This window comes from Rhinopithecus bieti, unplaced genomic scaffold (assembly GCF_001698545.2).
Source record: "Rhinopithecus bieti isolate Rb0 unplaced genomic scaffold, ASM169854v2 scaffold_55570, whole genome shotgun sequence".
Taxonomy (NCBI): Eukaryota; Metazoa; Chordata; class Mammalia; order Primates; family Cercopithecidae; genus Rhinopithecus; species Rhinopithecus bieti.
The window spans coordinates 438,424-461,386 of NW_016821707.1; the positions used below are offsets into that span (position 1 = coordinate 438,424).

At 37.3% G+C, this 22,963-nt stretch overlaps 1 protein-coding gene across 1 annotated transcript in view; it reads right to left on the reverse strand.

Annotated features, from left to right (window-relative positions):
- The window catches only part of LOC108520965 (histone-arginine methyltransferase CARM1-like), a 72,682-nt gene that overhangs the window by 31,614 nt on the left and 18,105 nt on the right, over positions 1-22,963 (reverse strand). The window contains exons 2-3 of the mRNA XM_017860544.1: positions 10,081-10,257; positions 5,632-5,722 (exon numbers count right to left, since the gene is read on the reverse strand). Coding sequence (XP_017716033.1) covers positions 5,632-5,722; positions 10,081-10,257 — 268 coding nt within the window. The remainder of the gene's footprint in view (positions 1-5,631; positions 5,723-10,080; positions 10,258-22,963) is intronic.

The window sequence follows — 22,963 nt, forward strand, 5'->3', positions numbered from 1 at the left end:
GTCATCTGGCTTTTAACTACTACCTATTTTGTTTATGCTTTTATGTTCTATAACTGTAATAAATGTAATAAAACAGTCTAGTTTAGTCTCAAGCTTCTTGACAATATTTGGCTACACCTCTTAATTGATCCTATGTATATATTTTTCTTCATATGAGAACCCATTTAAAATTGTATCTATAGGCTTTGGCAAAAAACCCCTGAGCTAATTATTTTCAATAGTGCCAGAGGTACCTATCACATTAAGAAGAACTACAGTTGGGCATGACGATTCTTTATGATGAGCCTTACTCTCAGGAGATACTTCCCATCACCTTAATTAATGGGGCCCAAGAAATCATCATACAAAAGAAAATTATTAATTTTATAGGTGACTGCTACTAGCATCAGAATGTAGTAATTTGGTCTACTAAGAGAGAGTCTCATAATTGGTTATTTGGAAAGGATAAAGTTATATGGTTATTGCAGACTATATACTAAGATGAATTTCAGAGTTAAATGCAAAATTTAAAAAATGTCACATGGAAAAGTAAAAACTTTAAAAAAGGAAGTTAATACCAAATTCATGGGGGGGGAGCTAAAAATTACAAAGGAAGATAAAGAAACAATAAAAGATAATTATTGGTAGATCCAGCTACATAAAAAGTTGAAGTTGTTTTGTGGTCAAAACTATCACAAATAAAATTACAAGGCAAGCTGGAAATTCTGAAGAAAATACGACAGTCTTAATGTCCTTAATATAGACAGAATTTTTACAAATCAATGCATTCATCTTCTAATCATCAAAAATGTCTTCAGCAACTATCGTTAGCCAGGTTAGATGACAGGGCTATAGAAGTAAACGAAGCAGCCACACTTAGGGAACTTGCAGTCTCATGGGGGAGATAGACAATAAATAAGTAAAAACATACAACATGGTATATGTTGATAAATGCTATAGAGAAAAATGAGTTGAGAAGTGTGGTACAGGCTTGCAGGAGGAAAGAGACTGCAGTTTGTAATTAATAGAAGGCTTCTCTGGGACGGTGGCATGTGAGCAAAGACCTGCAGGAGGTGAGAAAAGCCACTGGATTGTCTGTGTCTTGGGCAGAGCGAATGTCAGGGAGGCAGGAGCATGCCTGGTTTGTTCCAGGGGAAGCAAGGAGGCCAGCCAGTGAGGCCAGAGGGGAGAGAGAGTAAGAGAGGAAGTAGCAGGAGACAGAGTCAGAGGGGTAGCAGGGTAGGATCTAGATCATATACGGTCTTCCCAACTATTATGAGAACTTGGGCTTTCACTATGCAGAAACAGGGAAGCCACTAAAAGACTTTATGCAGTGAAATAATATAATCTGAATTATGTTTCATCAAGAGCATGGTTGTGGTTTAAAAAGACGATTTAAGTTAGAAGGCTATTGCCAAGACTGTAGTAGACACAGGGGTGTTTTGTTTTGCAAAGGTGGGCAGTGCAGAGATGGTGAGGATCAGTAGCTTACATTTAAGCATGTTAATTTTGAGATGCCCAATAGACATCCAAGTGTAGTTGTCAACAGCCAGTTGGACATCCAAGTCTGTGGTTCTGGGCAGAGGTCTGGGCTGGAGTTCTAACTATGTGAGTTGTAGACAGAAAGACGGTATTTATAGCCAAGAGACAGAATGAGATCAAGTAAGACAGTGAGTGTTGACAGAAAGGGGAAGACATGTAAGAAAGAAACCTGGAGTCACTCCAATGTTAAAGATTTGGGCCATGAGGAAGAATCAGCAAAGGAGACTGAGAAGTAGGGGCCAGAAAGGTAGGAGAAAAACCAGGTTCAGGCTTGAGAAGTGGAGCAAAGAGAGAGTCAACTGTGTCAAGTGCAGATAATAAGAAAATCAGGTGAGGACTGAAAACTGACTGCATCTGATGATCTTGTTTAGCCAATTAGTTGTTCCTTCATCTCTCAGCTGAGAGATCTCACCCAAACTTATTTTTTGCACCACTCCCCAGCGTACATATCCACTTCTTTGCTTCTTCTGACAGAAATCATGCAAGCATTCACCACCTGTTTCCTGGATCAAAGCAACAAGAGACCCAAATGCCAGTTGACTAATGCAGAAACCTTACAAAGGGAGAGGAATTAGAAGGAAAGCAAAGGCTGTGAATTTTGATAACTATATATTTTTAAAAATATTTTGTGTTTGTTGACTAAAATAATCGTTCAAATGCACCAGCTATCAAAGAAATACAGATTAAAAATAAACGGGCCACCATTTTTTTTGCAAATCAAATTGGCATTTTAAAAAGCATATCCCGTATGGGCAAGACTTAGCAGACATTCCCAAATACCACTGGTGGAAGTGTTAATTGGTAAAACTTTTCTAGAGGGCAATTTGGCAATATATAAGAATAATTTTTTATAAGTTCCTTCTTCACATTTTTTGGTCCAGTAATTCTGCTTTTAGCAATTTATCATATGGAAATAATCAGAACGTACACCAAAATTTATATGAAAGGATGTTCACTTTAGTGTTGTGTCTTATAGAATTTAGGATATATAATTCTATAGGATTCTATATTCTTATAGAATATTGAAACCTTGGTGTGGTTTGTTATGGAATCTATAGGACTAAAATGGCAATTAAAATAATTTAATACTCAACATTGAAAACTGAGTTAATAAATTATGAGTCACAAAAGAAATACTCTTCAGTCAAATGTATGTAGACAATGTGAGAACATGTCAACAAAGCATTGTGAAAGTAAAAAAAACAAAAAACAAAAAACAAGCTATAAAATGGTACTTATGATTCTGTTTTGTAAAGAAAGGATAGAAAAACTGGAACTATATCACCTAAAATCTTAATAATTATTTTCATGCATGTTTGGGCATACTGAAGTTTTTATTCATTCAGAGACATTTACTGAGAGCCTACCCTGTGGCAGGCAGTGTTCTGGGTGCTTGGGATACATCCAGTGGAAACTGACAGCATTGCTGACCTTCCAGTGCTTACATTTTATCAAGAGGGATACAGACCATAGATAATAATAGGAACAGGTTATATATCTTTTAGGATGCTGTAACTGTTACAGAAAAAATATAGAATTGAAAAAGAAGGGTTGGGCATGGCATGGGTGCAATTTAAAATAGATGGTCAGGGTAAATCTCATTGAGAAGGTGGCATTTGACAAAGACTTTATGGAGTTAAAGGAATTGACCATATGAACATTGAGGAAAAAGTATTCAAAGGAAAAAACAAAACAAAACAAAAAACCCTGCAAACGCAAAGGCCCTAACTTAGGAGCATGCCTGATGTGTCTGAGAATCAGCACACAGGCCTGTGAAGCAGGACCCAAATGAACATGGCAGTAGGAAATGAGGCTAGAGAGTAACTGGGAGCCAGACTATGGAGAAGCTCCTGCGAGGCTTTGGCTCTATTGAGAATAGATAGGTAAGAAGCTATTGCAGTAATCTAGATGAGAGATGATGGTGTTGAGAAAAAGAGGAAACAGTGAATATAATAAAAATTGGTGTGATTCTGGATAGATTTTGAAAGTAGAACCAATACAATTACTTGATGGTTTGGATTCAGGAGACAAAGAAAGAGAGGCCTTCAAAGTTCTTGGCTTGAATGATGGAGAGGATAAAGTTATCAATTGAGACAGAAAAACTACCAGTACAGCAGGTTTTGGGTAGAAATTGGGAGATCAGAAGTTGAATTTTGCACATGGTAAATTTCTGCAAGGGGGGAACATCCAGGAGGACGTTTGCTAGGAAAATACCATGTTTGGAAGATATGTCTGCACTGGAGAGGGACACTTGGGAACCATTAGCCTATGGATGGTATTTGTAGTTACGAGAATGGGTGAGCTCACCAAGGGAGCCTGCACAGAGAAGAGGTCCAAACACTGCATCCTGGGGCAGTCCAACATCAGGGGCTTATGAAGACAAGTAACAATGATAGCTGGTTGAGAAAGTGTCAGCAAGGGAGGAGAAAAATCAAAAGATCATGAAGCAAAAAGAGTGTCTCAAATGATGCCAGTAAATTAGATAAGTTGAAAAGTGAGAGCTGATCACTGGAATTAGCAATGTGGAGGTCAGGGCACTGGTGACCTCAAAAAGAGTGGTTTTGGAGAAATGACTCCAGTGAGAAATAGAAGGGGGGAGTTGGACACTGAGTATAGACAACCCTTCTGAGGAATTTTGCTGAAAGGGGCTTAGAGAGTTGGCCATGGCTGACTGGGAAAGCGACATCTAGAGAAGATGATGTTTTCATTTTGTTTCTGTTTTCATTTTAGATGCAACAAATAGCAGCATGTTGGTATGTGGTGGAAAACTGAGCCAAACCGCTGTGATCATTAATATACTCAAGTTAGTAAGATGGCAGCAGATAGTATGATTGGAAGGTCACACAAGGACTGCCTGGAAGACAAACCTCTAGTTCGTTGGTCTGGTCTATTCTGCTGCTTAAAATTCGTAACCCTTTCATCTCTGCATTTCCTCAGGAGATCATAATAAAAATGTAATCATTTAGGGTCAGCATAATCTCACAGAGCAATGATTATTAAGGTAAAAGCTCCCCCACCATTCCCCTGCCCCACCCGACACATATATACACCAAGAAGCCATTCACCCCCATGGGAAAGCTTGTGGCTTAGAATCTCAGAATTGCAGATTCAACAAAACCACAAAATGCTCTGAATCTGTGCTAGGAAAGCCTATTTTGCCAAAAAAATAGAAAGGAAAAGCCATTTGACCCCACTCCTCAAAGAGCTTAGTAGCCCTGGAAACCAAAGTACCTCTTATTTGCTGTCCCTTCTCTATGATTACAAAGAGAAAAGCCCAGAAATCAACTTTGGACCTCTTTGTATCATAAGGCCCTGTATACCTCAGACCATAGTCAAACCTTAAATTTGAGGATCCTGAACCTCATGCAGGACATGCCTGTGCTCCCACACATGTAACATTCCGACACAGATGATATCTGCTCTCTTTCTCCCTCCCATTCTCTTTCCTTCCTTCTTCTTGTAAAAACCAGTTCTCAGAAAGGAATCCCGGAAGCAATGGTGGTTTAAAACTGGCAGGAGCTTTTGTATCAGTTCCCATTTTGCACATAAAGAAACTCAGTCTCAGAGGGGTGAAGTGGGCCCAAAAGCCAACTGCCAATTAAAACTCCATAAAGGTTTGATCAACTCATTTATTAGGTGTACTGACTGATATGTTCTCTGTCAAAGTCAAGTCCTAACAGAAACCATTGCCCAGAGTCAAAGAAGTGGATGGTGAAAAATGGATGGTGAACGGCAGCAAGCAGGGGAGGATGTTGTTTTAGCAGTAGGATAGCTTTTCGGATGTTTGATATTGCATGAACAGCTCCTTGATTCACCTGTCTCTGATTTATGAGTAGTGGTCTCAACTGGTGGTGATCCTGCAAGGGGACATTTGGCAATGTCTGGAGGGCATTTGTGGTTGTCACAACTCTGGGGGGAAGATGTGACTAACATCTAGTAGGTAGAGACCAGGGATGCTGCTAAACATTCTACAGTGTACAGGATAGGTGCCTCACTGCTGCCGCCCCGCCTCCCCCCACCCAACAACACACATATGACCCCAAATAGCAATAGTTTTAAAAACTCTGGTTTCCTTTGAAGGGAAAGGAAGGGAGGAAAAAAGAACATTACCAAAAATTGGCTCTGGAGAAGTGTTCCACATAGAGCTGTTCATCAGAAAAAGGGGCCAAGTGGATGTCGCTGAATGTCAGGAACATCATTCCTAATGAGCAAAACACAACAGACCCAGAAGTCAGCTTCTATTGCTTTCTGATTGAAGGCTATACTCATCTGCCACCTGAGACCAATTCCATTCTTTTGCTTCAGTTATGACATGACAGGACAAAATATAATTTTGTCTCAATGCAAGTATACAAAATTAGGCAGAAGAGTAGAGGGGCTATAGAAAAGAGTATCAAAGCAAGTCACAAAGCAATACAATGATAAAAGCTTGCAGAGACTTCGGCAAGCCTTTCAACCTGGCAGTTGCCTTCTCAGTTACTGGCTTTTTTCCCCTTTCTGTTTGTCCTGTGAATTCTGGATTTATTTATTTATTTATTTATTCTCTTATTTATTGTAACAATAATTTAGCTTTAAAAACAATCAAAATCCCATCCTCCCATCACATTATTATTCTCATTCTCGGACTTTGTCCATGGAGAATCAGATCGACCACCTGTCTTCTTAGGTGCTTTTGGGATTTATGTTTTTATGGATGCTCGCCAATCTTCACGCTGGGAAATACACATTTGTGCTATTTCTTGGCATCCACAATCACTACAGGAAAGGTAGATTCTTCAGTGGGCAAATGAGCACCTAGATTGGCATGCCTGAAGTTGGGCCTTTCTGAGTAGGCAGACCTGATGATCAGCATTGTTACTCTTGCAATTTTAGGGAAAATCTTTTTATAGCCATTTATTAAATTGCACATGAAAGAAAGAGGAACTATTAACTATATTTCAGAAATAAGGCTGACTTAAGACACCAGAGACGCTGTCATAAAAACAACAAAAATAGCTAAAATTTCTCAGTTATGATGACCCTGTCGTGTACTTTTCCAAGGGTTTCCCGTGCATTAATTTATATAATTCTCATACCAAGATAAAGTGGGTTCTATTATTATGCCCATTTTATAAACAGGAAAACAGAGAAATTTAAGTTACTTGGTATCACAGAGTTAACAAATAGAGCAAAATCCAGGGAGTGGAATCTCATCTGATAGTCAGTGCCCCATCCTTAAACTATGTGGCTTTCCATATCTGTTAAAACAGGTTATTTTATTTGGGGTATTTTCAGAAGTGGTCAGGGGCAAAGCATGATCATAACCTAATTCATATGTCCCCATCTAAATCTCAGGCATTGGTATCAAAACAATAATGATTGCTTGGTGGTTTTTCAATTTCAAGATGATAGAAGGATATTAAATAACCTCAGAGAAGTAATACGTATCACTGCTTGTGTAAACTTGGGAAGATTAGAGGATGATGTTATGAGCCTCAACCTAATAGGAATTCCAAGAATGTCTGATAAAATGGAGGGGAGAAAATTAAATGTAAAATATTTTGAAAATTCCAAGAACAGAAGAAAATCAGCCTCCTGATTAAACATATTCACTGAATTTCCAGCACAGGAACTTAAAAAAGATTCTCACTAGAACACTAAAATAAAGAGAAGATACTAAAAGCATCTAGAGGGGAAAACGTTGTTACTCTAAAGGAGCAGGAGTCAGAATGGCACTGACTTCTCAATAGCAAGATTTGCAGACAGAAACCAAACACAAAACCAAAACACAAGCTTTAAAATATTGATTAAAATTGTTTTAAGTTAAATTCTTGACCAAATAATAGCACAAGGACTTGATAAAAAGTAACTCCTCAAGCTCCTTTTCTGCAGAAGCTGGTAGAGAATATCCTTCGCTGAAATGATGTCGTAAATCAACAAAGAGGAAGACAAAAGGATGATGATGGAAAGTCAAAGTATGGCTGTCATGCAATGGGGCTGGAGAACACTCAGTTCATGTTGCTAGAGAAGGCCAGAGGACTACTGAATAGAGGAGAACAACAGAGGAACACATATTGATGGCATCTGTCAGATCTATTGGAGCATAGAAACACTTAACCATGAATATATAAAAGCTAAGCTAATAAAAGAAACCAAGACAATTAACTCCGGGAAAAACAAAAGATTATATGAGAAAACATACATAAATATACAGCATCTACTCTACCATCTGACTCAGTATTCAACAATAGCTACATTACATCATAACACTGTAAACGTTGATTCTTGATTTAACCAAATAATGATCTAGGCCTGTATTTCTTTATGCTAAATTCTGAGATCTGAAAAGCAACAGAATTTTATAAGTTTGCAGCAGCATCATTTGATGGCAAAACCTGACCTGAACTAACATGAGAGTTTATTTGTAGTCTTTATTTATTCCACTTGGTATCAATATTCTTATGTTTCATTGCAGGAATATAATGTGTTTCATTACAGAGTGTTGCCTCAGATCCCACTGGGAGAATTAAGTAGTACATGGTATGTGATCATATTAACTTTCAAAAGTCCTTCAGATTCTGAATTCTGAAACATATCGGGCCCTAAGGGTTGGGATAAAGGAACTGAGGACCTATCTAAATACATTGAGAGGATGGGGGTGGGGTAGGTGCATCAGGAAGGAAGGAGCTGCTATTCAGGAAAGCTGAATTCTCAAGCAGAGGGTGACGAGAATAGCAATGTAATCATCTTAGATAGGAATATGTAGGTAAATAATAGAAGAAACAACAGATAGAGTTGAGAGCAGTTGCCTTTGGGGAGCAGTCTGATGATAGAAAGAGATGTGGCAGAAGGCTACTATTTTTCATTATAAGCCTTTTTATTATTAATTGATGTTTTAAACTATGTGTTATTTTGATGGAATATATAAATAATTAGAAAAAAATCAATCACCCTTCCCTGAGGAAGACATAGCCTAGAAAGCCAATAAAATCAGTATTCATTTCTACTTGTCTAGTTAAAGATATATAGCCCAGTATAAAATGTCATATTCATTTCAAATATCCAGGGAAGATACCTAGATATTATCTAAATACTGAACTTAAGAGGGGCTCAGGTGATACATGTTAATTAACTACATTATAAATCTCATCATATAGAAGCACCTAACCATCTTGAAAAAGTCCAGGAAAAAAAACCATACAAATTCTTCCTGGGGCATTGAGGAGGAAATCCAAGCCACTTTGTACCTTCACTTTCATCTCCCACAGTTCAATTTTATCGCATACACACAAGGCTTCCAAGAGCATCCTGAGCTGTTTTACAGCAAGATTGCTAATGAAATTCTTGACATCAGGTATACTTTGCCTGAGCTTATTTATTTATTTATACATGAATTTTCTTTCACTGCCTATTTCTGAATTTTGAAGCATGTAGGAAATTATAAGCTTCAAACTTCACTTAAATGCATGTTGGTATGTATGAGTTGCACGGTTGTTCACTATTTTGTTTTCACTGAACATCAAGATAGGGAGCTACAACATTGGTAATTTAGATAAATACAATTGGGGTAAGGAGCTGAAATTCTCATAAGATGCAACTTAAAATTGGCCAGTTATCACCCATGTCTTAATTGGAAACACCTGCTGTTGGAATGGGTCTCCTTTCTCTGGTGAAGAGTGGAAAGCCAGTGTGTGTGCCAAAGTCATGAGTGTAGGCTTCAGGGTCAGATGGATGTAGGCTCAAATTCTTGGCCTGCCAATTGTTAGATGTTTGTTCTTGCCAAGTTACTTTTCCTCATTGAGTCTCAGTTTTCTCTTTATAAAATGGGATCATAACAATGCCCTCCACTAACCCAGGTCTCGATCATACACTATTGACATTTTGGGCTGATAATTCTTTGATGTAGGGGACTGTCCTGTGCATCAAAGGATGCTTCACAGTATGTTTGCCCCTATTCACTAGATGCCAGTACCCCAGCCCCTGCTGCCATTGTGACAACCAGTATCTCCAGATATTGTCAAATGTCCCTGGGGAAGGTTGCAAAGTTAGCTTCGAGGCTAACCCCCCAAATAAATTGAAAACCTTCACCATTCAGACTTTATAAGGATTTTATAAAATAACTTATTCAAATTGCTTAGCACATGCAGTCGCTTGGAAAGCACAAAAAGCATATTGGATTTAATATTATCTTGACTGTGTAGTGATCATAGACAGAGAGAGAAATACAGTAGGGAAAAAAATTGTCAAAAAGAACAAGCAGACCCCAGAGAGTTCCTCACATTATAGAAGGCCAACACTTGAAAGGACATTAGAGATTATATGTAATAATATCATTTTACAGATGATCATTTTACAGTTCATTAAGGAACAAAGGGATTGAACTAGGACAAAAAACACAAAACTCATCCCTGGCTCTCTATACCATGTTGAATACTGTGCAGCATACCTGTGTTCTTATGATTGGAGACTAGTTAATTTGTCATGGAAGAATGAGATGAGAAAAACAAATAATTGAGTACAATAGAAATGCTTTTACAGAGAAGTCAGACTGTTTTTTAAATCAAGAATGGGCCAACTTACCATTTGATTTTAGCCAGTTTTTGGAATGAAGATAACTCTCTAGCATCCGTTCATTGAACAGCATGTATCCCATTGGTTCAGAAATGATCACATCTACAGCCTCAGGAAGTGAGATGTCTTCAGCTTTTCCTGGCAAAACAATGATCTTGTCTGAAAGGTGATTGTTTTCACTAGCATCTGAAAAGATAAAATGGGGTGCCAGAACTGTTGTTATTCAGGATCTTATGAAAAATGAGTTTTATCGATTAAGGGCTGAGAATGTGACAGGAAGGAGGAAGAAGTAACATTTGTTTCTAGAAACACTTTGAAAGAAAAATAACTCATTTGTCTTACTACACAAAAATTGCATGTTTAATACATATAATTTTGGAAAAGATCCAGATATAAAACAAACAAAACACCTACAATCCTAATAATAACTATTAATATTTTGATGCATTCTCTTCTAGACTCTACACAAACATACACATATATGTGTATGTATGCCAGTATATGTGGTCTGTGTATGTGTGTTTGTATATATATTTATATATAGATTTACATATAGATTTATATATTTATACATTTATATATTTTTTATATATAAGGGGGATTTTTTTAAATTCATGGCTTCAGTTTATTTCCTATTGTTCTACTTGCAATACAGATGCCAAACAACTCTGTACAATGATCTTCCATAGATTAATTATCTTTTTTGTTTTGCTTAGTTTTGAGATAGGGTCTTAGTTTGTAGCCCAGAGTGGAGTGCAGTGGTGTGATCATGGCTCACTGCAGCCTTGACCTCCTGGGCTCGAGTGATCCTGCCACCTCAGCTTCCCAAAGTGCTAGGATTACAGGTGTGAGCCACTGCACACAGGCCAATGATCTTGATCCTTATTAAATTTTTCCTTGGTCTTTTGATGTCAAAAATAAATACCATGATTACTGACCTTTCTTTAGGAGTACATTTTACAGTCATGTATTAATTTTCTTTGATGTCCTTTATATTTTATTTAATAAACTTAAACTCTTTCAAAAGAGGCACCCTGAAGAGAAATACATTTACTATGTTTCTAATGTATTTCTTCTGAGTGCCAAATATGACAAGGTGATTGAATTATTATGTCTTTCTACTGCCTGAAAACATATTTTCTAATAAACATTTTATATTTGCCAGCATAAATACATACAGCACATTCCTTTTCAAGTTGTTCCTCTCTGAGACTTGTAGATTTTTGCTCATTGTATATACAGCCTGTCAGAGTCCTTCCATTTTGTATTTTTGTAGCTTAATCCCTTTGCCCATCTTAAGTGCAACGTGTTATGCACTTGTTATAATTCAGTGGCACCCAACAGACACATGAAAAAATGCTCATCATCACTGGCCATCAGAGAGATGCAAATCAAAACCACAATGAGATACCATCTCACACCAGTTAGAATGGCAATCATTCAAAAGTCAGGAAACAACAGGTGCTGGAGAGGATGTGGAGAAATAGGAACACTTTTACACTGTTGGTGGGATTGTAAACTAGTTCAACCATTATGGAAAACAGTATGGCGATTCCTCAAGGATCTAGAACTAGATGTACCATATGACCCAGCCATCCCACTACTGGGTATATACCCAAAGGATTATAAATCATGCTGCTATAAAGACACATGCACACGTATGTTTATTGCGGCACTATTCACAATAGCAAAGACTTGGAATCAACCCAAATGTCCATCTGTGACAGACTGGATTAAGAAAATGTGGCACATATACACCATGGAATACTATGCAGCCATAAAAAAGGATGAGTTTGCGTCCTTTGTAGGGACATGGATGCAGCTGGAAACCATCATTCTTAGCAAACTATCACAAGAACAGAAAACCAAACACCGCATGTTCTCACTCATAGGTGGGAACTGAACAATGAGATCACTTGGACTCGGGAAGGGGAACATCACACACTGGGGCCTATCATGGGGAGGGGGGAGGGGGGAGGGATTGCATTGGGGAGTTATACATGATATAAATGATGAATTGATGGGTGCTGACGAGTTGATGGGTGCAGCACACCAACATGGCACAAGTATACATATGTAACAAACCTGCACGTTATGCACATGTACCCTAGAACTTAAAGTATATTAAAAAATAATAATAATAATTCAGTGGCACCTTCTTAATTTCTGATCACTTCTTCAAATGGCTAGGATACCTTTCACATTAATCCTGTCTTCTAGGGTGCTGCTCACCAACACATGCTCTGTGAGCATACAAAATGTCTTTGTTTTTTAAAATCAAGTAATCTCTAATCTATGGAGGAATAATAAAGAAAACTGTTTGAACATGTCATCCATTGTCAATATTCATCCATTGCCAACGACTCTTGGAATGCTATTCTATCATCATTCCACACATAGAAGTCAAGTCCCTGGGAGTTCCGCAGAGACAATGACTAAAGGTTCGAGCTTTTGGTGTCCTGCTTTTCTCTCTACATTCTTCCCAGGAGAATCAATTCTCCTGCACAGCTTTGACTGTGGCTCCATTGTGAATGACTATCCAAACTACATCTTTGGTTTTGTCCTCTCAGCTGAGTTTCAACAATAACTTGGACATTTTCCCCAGTGAATTTTGCACCTCCTAAATAACAAGTAAACAGCAAAACTCAGCTGCTTCTTGAACATGAATCATTCCCTGAGTTTGTCTTTAAAATCTTTGTAAAATATTGCAATTCTATGATTCTGTTTTGGTCATCAATACCACAATCCCCAATGTCCTGGAGGTGTACTTAGTTCCTATAGGTAATTAGTTATTACATTTTCTTATTTCTACCTTTCAGATACATTTTATTTCTACCTTCTTCTGCCAGCATCAACTTGTCCAGTTCCTACTAGCTTCAAACATGGACTTAAAAAATGATATTTATATAATGAAAACAATGATGGCAGTAACTACTTCACAAGTGTGTTTGAGGATCAAACCAAATAAAATACATTAAGAGCTATGTAAGCATTAAAATTACTATATTATTCTTATTAAATAATACTTTGGGCCAGGTGTGGTGGTTCATGCCTGTAATCCCAGCACTTGATGTCAGGAGTTTGAGACCAGCCTGGCTAACATGGTAAAACTCGTCTCTACTACAAATACAAAATAAGTTTAAAAAATTAGTCGGATGTGGTGGAGCATGCCTGTAATCAGCTACTGAGGAGGCTGAGGTGGGAGGATCCCTTGAACTCAGGGGAGGGAGGTAGTAAGCTGAGACCGTGCCACTGCACTCCAGCCTAGGTGACAGAGTGAGACTCTGTCAAAAAAACAAAACAAAACAAAACAAAACAAACAACTTTTAGTTAAAAGAGAAATGCAAATAAACAAAACATAAAATTACTAGTATTCCAGATATAGGCAAGGTATGTTTTCAATCAGACATTGGAGTATATCTCAAATCTCAATGTAATAATACTTCATAATTTTTTCCCAGCAATATGTTTTAGATCAGTTTTCTGAACATTTTTACATCATGGCACACATTTTTAAAAATCAAGTAATTTTATGGAACACTTGGGTGAAAGAAGAGCCTGCTCGCATTTTGAGACATTTGAGTGGGGACTCTGGCCACACTAGACCCTGACTACCTGCCATGAGGGCAAAGGACATCAAAATCTCAATACCCAGTAAACTGGTTGGGAAGCTCTGTTCTAGACATCTTTCCATGAATGGTTCTATAACATAAATTTATTGGCTATACAGTATTTAATAGATGTGTATTGATTTATTTGATATCTCCTATTATCGGATGCTCAGGTTATTTCAAATTTCTATTAAGATAGTACACTGACAAATACTAATGCAATTAAATCTGAAAATATACTTTCTGCTATTTCCTTCAAAGTTAAAGGGTATGAAGCTGGTAAGGGTTTTTGATATACACTGCCCCACTGTTTACCAGAAAGGTGGTCCCTTTTCTAAGTTTCAAGCCCTCTCTAAATTCTGCTTATGAGGTTATGTCCAGGTAACCTCAGTATATAAAATTGCCTCTTTCCATAGACTCCTCAACTTGCAACAGGTTGCTGGAAGGGGAGCTGTTCTCTAAGTGTTGCTGAAGGGCACAGTACAGTAAGATACTCAGGTGAATATCTGTGAGGTAGGCCTTATATGCAGAATTTAGAGGGGATACCCCTAGACTCTTGAATCTTTAGGGAGAGCAGAGAAGTAATAAGGTTTCAGAGAGAGGATTTCATGAGCTGTCAGAAGTGCAATTTTGGCTCCACAGGAAATAATTTTAGGTCTCATTATTTTCACTGGCAAAGAAGGACATATCACATGCCTGGAAGGGAGCAAATAGGCCTGCCTTCCGGTCATTGTATCTTGTGACTTAATCTATTTTTGATCAGTTTCACACAAGATCAGGAATCTGAAGATAAAAATTCTAGTTCTACCTTTATCACCAAAGAGCTACGTGACCTTGGGGAAGTCACTTAAAGTCTCTAAATTTTAGTTTCCCTTCTTGTAAAATTAGGGTTTAAAACTGGAGTTGTTTTGAGGCATCTTCTAGTTTGAATATTTTATGATTAGAAGAAAGCAAAATTGCTTGAAATATGTTCCAGGAGTCCATGAATACAAGGGCTTCCTGATCAAATAACTTAGAACTTCTTTGTAATACATATCCCTCTTACAAATTCAGAGTGCATTAGCATAGTAATAGCTTTGAGGAATTCTACAGAAAAGAAAACTCTTGACTTGGTTAAATTAAAGACATCCAAACTTATTAGAACACTTTGCAGGTTTTTTTCACCACTGGATCTATATGCATCTCCCTAGATCAATCTTTAGGAAATAATGAAAATAATTATTTGATTATCCTAGGTTTCATTACAATTCCTTGATAAAGATATTGGAAAATAGGACATAAATTCAACCAGCAATCGCTCTAATACAGAAGGGCAGCTAAGTCTAGATGCATGACAGTTCTTTGAGTCAGTCTTGCTGCCTCCCCTCATCTTCGGTTTACAACATTCTCAGCATAGATTATCGTTGGGTAGCCTGTCATTTCATTGCCATTTTTCTAAAACTGTAACTCAAGACAGATATCCCTTCTAGTAATAACTGAACTTCACGATGCCCCTCCAAGTGCTAGAAAAGTCCACTAACACAGGACAAGGTTCTACAATCCACCACATTAACTGCTGCACAGGTTTACCCTGTGTGACCTGGTCCTTTTCTAAGAGCTCAGGATGGAGGGATATTCCAAATAAAGGCTCTTCTCAGACATCATCGAGGCCCAAGCAAACCCACATCATATTCTTGTTTTAATCCTGTTTCCTTGTTATTAAATTGGGTTTCTAAAATCTATGTCAATAGTCCTATCACTTGTATTGGCTGCTTAAAACACACACATATACGTACACATATGCATACACATGCACGTACACATACACATACACACTTTAGGTGGTAGCAGCAGAATTCATCCTTTTAGGTACCAGGGTAAGTGCCAAGAGAGATCAGGGCAGTAATCCCACCTGGTATGCTGCTGTTCTTGTCTCATTTAGGAGGGTTTTCAATAAGTTACATGTACTGTAGATGTGTTGTTTATTTATTCCTGTTCAGTTTAGAAGCTGAATTAGTCTTAGAGGCTGTGCTATACAATATAACACCTAATTATAGTCTGTCTCAAAGCATGAAAAAAGCAAGCATTTTGGAGGTGAAAGCCTCGGTTGCTAGTTTGGATCCTCCATTTACTAGCTGTGACCTGTGGCCAAGATGCATAATTTCCTGGGAGTCCATTTCTTTACCTATAAAATGGGAATCATAATAGTACCTATTCTTCAGTGTTATTTCAAGGATCAAATCAAATGAGAAAGTGCAAAGGAATATATAAGTCAAAGAATATAGATGAAATAAAACAAGAATTTAAAGAAAAGATGATAAAGCAATAGAACTCAGATTAAAAGGAAGATTTGACTCAAGGAAACAAATTGAGAAGCAAAGTGACATAATTACAGAATAGCCATCAACCAGGTAGAGAATATATTACGTTCAAATATATGTAACTATTTTAGAAAATCATTTGGTATTATTCAGTAAAGTTAAAGATATACTTATGATTTGGAAATATCACCCCTCAGAAGCATACATTCTAAAAAAAATTTGAACATGTGTACTAGATAATACATACTAAAATATATATAATATTGATAGTAATAAAATAAAATGTTGAAACAAACTACAAGTCATTAACAGGGAAATGAATGCATAAATGGTACTGTATCCATCCTATGAATATTATTTTTAACTTATTTTTTGAAAATTAGAGATGGGGTCTTGCTATGCTGCTCAAGCTAGTCTTGAACTCCTGGACTCAAATAATCCTCTCACCTCAGCCTCCCAAAGTATTGGGATTACAGGCATGAGCCACACACCCTGTCTATGAATATTATTTAACAGTGATAAAGAAATAACTAAAGGCACATATATTAATATAAATAAATTTCACAAACAGAATTTTAAGGAGAAAAAAACAGGTTGCTAAAGAATATATAGTATGATTTCTTTTATAAAAATGGTCAAACATATTCAAAAGTAAACTGTATTCATTAGGGTATAATTTTTTAAAACTCTTATGCTAAAGATAAAACTTAAAATGTTAGTAACTTTGGGGAATGAACAGAGGAGCATGGAATCTAGGAGAGGTATTCATATATAGGAATTTTAATATATAGCAATATTATTCTAGTTCTTAGGCTGGGTTGTAGAGATATGAGAGTTCATTTAGTTATTATTCTTTGTTCCTTATATTTAGACTCATTTCCTCTGTGTATGAATATTTGAACATTTTAAACGATGCTGTTAATAGAAAAGTTTGAGATAATCATAAGAAGTGCAGATTTTAAAAAAGCAAACTGATTTCTGTACCAAGAAATTAACAGACAAAATGTAGATTAAAATGAGGTAGCATAATGTCTCAGAATGACATAAAAATAGAATAGAAAACTAACTCAGTATATTAAAAGAAAGTTTTATTAAAATAAAAAAGCAATTTGCTGATAGAAAAAACACATAAGGGTCATAGGAACATTTCATACAGTAATGTTCCTATGCATTACAAAATATACAGAAACAAATTCTGCTAAAGATTTTGGGTTTAAGGAATAAAGAATGAATTCCTTGAGCACCCAGACAGAAAAATAAATCACCTAAAAACTGAAAAAAAAAAAAAAAATCAGGCTGTCATTAACCTCTTCTATGAAAGCAATAAAACAACGTTTACAATATTTAGAAAAAACAAGCGTGGCCAAAAGATTAAATCCAGAGAAGGTGTTATTCACCTGTGAAGATAATAAATGGACATTGTCAACATGAAAGAACTCAGGACATGTGGCACACATGAGACCTCCTTTAAAAAATGCTGAACCAAAGTGGCAAAAAAATCTGCATAAATAGAGATGAATCTAAAGAAATTAGTAATAAAGAAGCTATAATTTAAAAACCAATGGTTATAAATTAACCCATCAAATTATAGAACAAATACTAAACAATTACATGGAGTTTTGTTATATTTGGTCACATTTCAATGGGAATTACCTTACACTTTGACAATATAAAAATGATATATAGCTAACAAAGGGGAGAGGAAGAAGGGAAAGATATGAGTGCTCATGACTTCATCTCTTTCATAGAAAAGAACATTTTTTATCACAAAGAGAGAAAAAAATTCAAATTTCCTAATGTTTTCCATAACTTTAGAGGAATCCTTTAGAAAGTGATTTCTCTTATGGTGAAGAAGCATTTATTTAAAGTTTAGCAATTTCTCTTCTTTTATCTCGGTTTCCTTTTCTTCTGTTAAATTTCCTACAAGTACTTTTCTCTATCTGTTATTCTCTATATTTGCATTAGAAATGTCTGCAATACTGTTCACACATATTAATAATGACTATGGATGGTTTACATTTTTCTTCTTTATTAAATTTCTGAATTGCTTACTTTCTTTATAATATAATATTATTTTATGAAAATAGCAAAATTATTTTTCTTTAAAAAATATTAGTAAAAGCAGAGGTCTAAGCAAATATATCTACCTCCTCTCTTTTCTTATATTGCACAGCAATGTAGGAAATGTTATAAATCAGAAGAAAACCTTAATATGCATGTATATTTAAAAAGCTAGCATAGGAGGAGAAATTTTGAGGGAACTCTAAAAGACAGAAAGCAGACTGAATTGGATTGATGGAAAACACCAGAACATATTATTCTGAACCCCTACATATCAGAGCTAAGAAAGATTCCCTGTAAAGGAGTTTGGGAGTAAAATGGAAATTTTGAATCACCAAATTCCAGGAACAGAAGAAGCCCTCAGGGCTATCACTGAGGCTGGCATGTTCCACTTCCCTCACCTTGGGTCTTTGGAGCATGAGAGGTTGATATCACCGGGTTTTGTCCCCTGGCTAAAGCTCTTGGCACTGTTTTTTGATGAAATGCCTCAGAAAAGATCTTAGGATACTGAAGCCAGAAACGTTAACAGAGTAAAGCTTGGGGTAACTTTAGAGTCTAGTTTCAGACTCTGAGAGAAGAAAACTACCAAACAGCACCACCTAAAGTTTCAGTCCTGTGAACAAAACTCTTATTTGGTGAATTGTCAAAGCTTAAGGCTAAGATAGCAATAGAGAAGGTAAATTTGAGAAAATCTGAGAATGTAGCAACCGAAACCATAAAAGAAACAGTCAAGTTGACATGTACATGATAGATAAATAATATTAAAAAACAATTCCCAGAAATCAAGAAAGATACTAGTCTTTAGATGGAAAGGGCCCACTAAATGTGAAGCAGAAAGGATAAAGCTCCTTAGTCCACATCTAAACACATCATGGCAAAACTGGACAACCCTGGAGATCAGGAGAAAAGTCCTCAAATCTTTCATGGTTAAAAAAAAGTTACACTAGCTTTGGGTGAACAAAAACCACACTGATCCCAGAAATCTCATCAGCATCTCAGGATATTAGCAGATAATGAAGCAACTTCTGAAGGAAAATGATTTTGAGGTTTGAATTCTATACCCAGTCCAAAATTTGTAAATCATAAAGGAATATAAAATATTTTCACACATGAAAAACCTCAAATATTTTAAAATCACATATGACAAATGACAACATACAAGGAAACATATAAGGAAAAGAGAAATATAAAAGAAACAGTGGTAACCAGACTATGAAGGGAAAGAAGGGATCCAATCTGAGAGGAAAAAGATTTATCTGTTTTTGATATACAGAACTTTTTTCTTTTCTTTTTTTTTTTGTTTTTTGTTTTTTGAGACAGAGTCCCGCTCTGTCACCCCAGGCTGGAGTGCAGTGGCGCAATCTTGGCTTACTGCAGCCTCCGCCTCCTGTTTTCAAGCGATTCTCCTGCCTCGGCCTCCAAGTAGTTGGGACTACAGGCGTGCATCACCACACCCAGCTAATTTTTATATTTTATATTTATATTTTATATGGGGTTTCATCTTGTTGGCCAGGCTGGTCTTGAACTCCTGACCTCAAGATTGGTTTGCTTCAGCCTCCCAAAGTGTTGGGATTACAGGTGTGAGCCACGGCGCCCAGCTCTAGAACATTCCTCTTGGAGTGGCAAGAGTTCAGTGACAAAAGGATCACATTTCCTTTTCTATGGGTCCAAGGAATCAACTTGGCTCCATAGTGAAGAGTATTTATATAATCATTATACTTAATATGACTTTTTAGGGACTTAGATTTTCAGAAGCAATCTACAGACAAAGCATCAAAGACAGTGATATATTCCATATCTTAACAACCTAGAAATAATATAACCAAACAAAATTGGGAGTCACACCAGAAGAGGGAAGTTTCTCTTTCGGGAGTCAACAATATATCCAAAGTTGGTAATTCAGAAAACAGAAATACATACCTTATGCCATAAAGTCATAGTAATCAATGGTAGAACTAAAAAGACATAAACTCAGAATGGTTAACACTGGAGAATGTAGACAGGCAGGAGTTGGTAGGTGGGGGACTTTTTTTTTTTTTAATTTTAGACCTTCCTATGTTGTTCGATTCTCTTGAAAGTAAATATAGGTATTTACTTTCATTTAAAAGAAAAAAGTCAGAAGCTCCCCAAACGACAGAATACCTAACCAATCCTTTTATTCTCTCCTTTCAAATCCTATTCCTTAATAGGCAATTCTGAACATCTGCTTAAACATTTATAGAAACCAACATTAACTTTACTGTTAAAAAAACTCAACAGCTTTATTTTAAACTGAATGCTTAAGCTGAAGTGCTTTGCTAACTACCTGTTACGATGTTGTCATTGTATAAATCAGGAAACTGAGTCCTAGAGAGGTCAGTGTTCAAAACAAGGAAATACTAGAGGCAGTGGCAGACTTGAAGGAAAGTGACTATATTTATCATCAGTGTTTAAATCAGTTGAGCTCATGACTATCAATCGGCTACAGTAGCATTATGGCTTGGCTCCTTTCTGAGAAAGGTCAAAGGAAGAAACAGATGTGGTCATGGTCGCCGTCTCTCTCTTTCCTTTCCCTCCCTCAGTATACACTTGCCTCCTGCCTGGAATTCGGGGGGAATTGCTCAGCACTGCACAAGATGCCTCTTGGCCCACTGATTCTTAATTATCAGTGTGCAGAAGGCAGGGACCTCCAAAATCTGCTGCCAAGAAAGAGTAAATGGATCCCTAGAGGAAGCAGCCTGAGATCTGAGTGTGGGGGAAAAAAAAAAAAAAAAAAAAAAAATTTGCAAATGAGAACTAAGTAGGCAGGGCAATGAGGACGACACACAGAGGATGACAGATGAGAGAGTGGAAAGGAGGGGAAGAGAGGCAAAGACAGAAACATCCCTCCCTGTTTGTCTTTGAGCCGATTTAAGGGCACAGTTTGAGGAGTCCAGAAGGCTTCTCTGTACCGAGCAAGTTGATGTCCCTTTATCACTGCAGGAGCTCTAAAGGTGACAGAAGGAAGTCATGTGAAGCTTTTAGGAGGGAAATGCTGCCAAACCCATAGTTTGGCCGTCAGCAAAAAACCACACTGGCAATTTTAATGCAATAGTTTTTTTCATCTGATGATGCTACAAACTGCTCAACAATTGGGGAAGAAGAGCAAGGAGGCAGACAAGCTGTCCATGCTTGGAAAGGATGTTTTGAACAGGTTATAATGTAAGCCCTAAAAAATACATAATGTGCATAGAAGCAATTCACAGGGTTCGGTGGAGTGCACATTTGTACGTTATATTGAATAGCATATTTGCCCTCTATTGGAAGGTAAGTTTTCCCCTGTATACTGTAAGTATCTGACAGCAGGACCCATGCCTACTTTGTCCATCTAGCAGAGTCTCTGGCATATTGAAGGCATCCAACACACATTTGTTAATTACTTCATGAAAAATGACACAACAGCCATTGGAATCCAATTTTCCATCTTAGTTTGGAAAGTTATTACCAACACACTAGGACAATTCAAAGAGAAATGATCATTCTTTGACCTTATCTCTCTCTCTGCTGGACCTCTGGTAGTGGATAAATTGGAGGGTAGGTAGGAAAAAGCAATCTCTGATATACTCCTTACAACCCCCTAAACACTGGTATATCAGGCAACAGGGAGAGGATAATCTAGATATGCTAGAAAAAACTTTTAAATTATGAAAACTTTGAACTAGACAAAAAGTTACTGAGTGTCCTTTCTAGCACACCTTTCCAGGCTATTTTTATCTTTTGGTTCCTTTACTCTGTATGTAAAACCGGTAATAGAAAGTCATTCTCGTCCCTACAAATGGAAAGAAATTGTGCCTGGTGGAACGCAATTGATTACTGCACAATGAATAGACCAGTCTTGTATCTATTTGAAAATTCTTTCCAGCATTCCTCATTGCCCATATATCTGTGTTTCATTGAATTCTCCTTTGAACATATTTGGCATCCTAGTGGTTCACTCGGTTAATTAAAATATTTGACACATGTTAATTTTATGTTTGTATGAGAGTCATCATTTTACCTTTTTAAAAATTAACTTTTAGCATTTTAATATACAATTTTTCATTTTAGTTCAGGGATTTAATTTATTCTGTTACCTCTTTATGACTTTTTTCTTCCTTTTCCCTTCTTTTGTGTTTGTGTGTGTGTGTGTGTGTATGTGTGTGTGTGTGTGACATAGCACAGTGCAGTGGTAGAGCGCTTGCTTCTGAGACTAAAGAACCTGAGTTCAAGTCTCTACTTCCACACTTCCTAGCAATCTTGGTCAAGTTAATTAACCACAGAGCCTCAGTTCCCATATATGTAAAATAGGAATAGTACTAGCACCCACTTTATGACTTACTCTGAGGCTTTAATGAAATAATGCATACAAAATGATTACACATTACTTATCAAATAATAAGCACACAATAGATATGAGCTATTATCTGTCCCGACCTGCAGGACAGTCGAACAGACCCTGGAAGGGGGAGTGGGAATGGAGGAGACAAGAAAACACGAGAAATGGAGACAAGACAAATAGCCTGATCAAGTCTCGTTTATTGAGTGTAGGGTCATGCCTTATATAGGCTGGCAGGGGAAGAGGTTGGGCCAGGGCGGTGACGGGGCCGGGTCTTCTCAAATTACAATCGCGCATGCGCCGTGGGTTTGTACTTTTCCCGGGCGCGGGATCGCGCCTGCGCCCTGGGCTGCATATCTTCCTGGGCGGGAAAATGTTTGCGTGCGTGCGGGAAAGGTTGGCGTGTGCGGGAAAGGTTGGCGCACGCGGGAACAGTTTTGGCGCACGGGAGAAACTTAGGCGCGCGCCGGAGAAACTTAGGCGTGCGTGGGAAAAGCTTTGGGCGCGCGCGGGAAGGGTTTGTAAATAAAGAACCCGGGAATGTGCCCTCTTGTCTCCGCTTTGCGGAGATCAAGCAACAGAGGTNG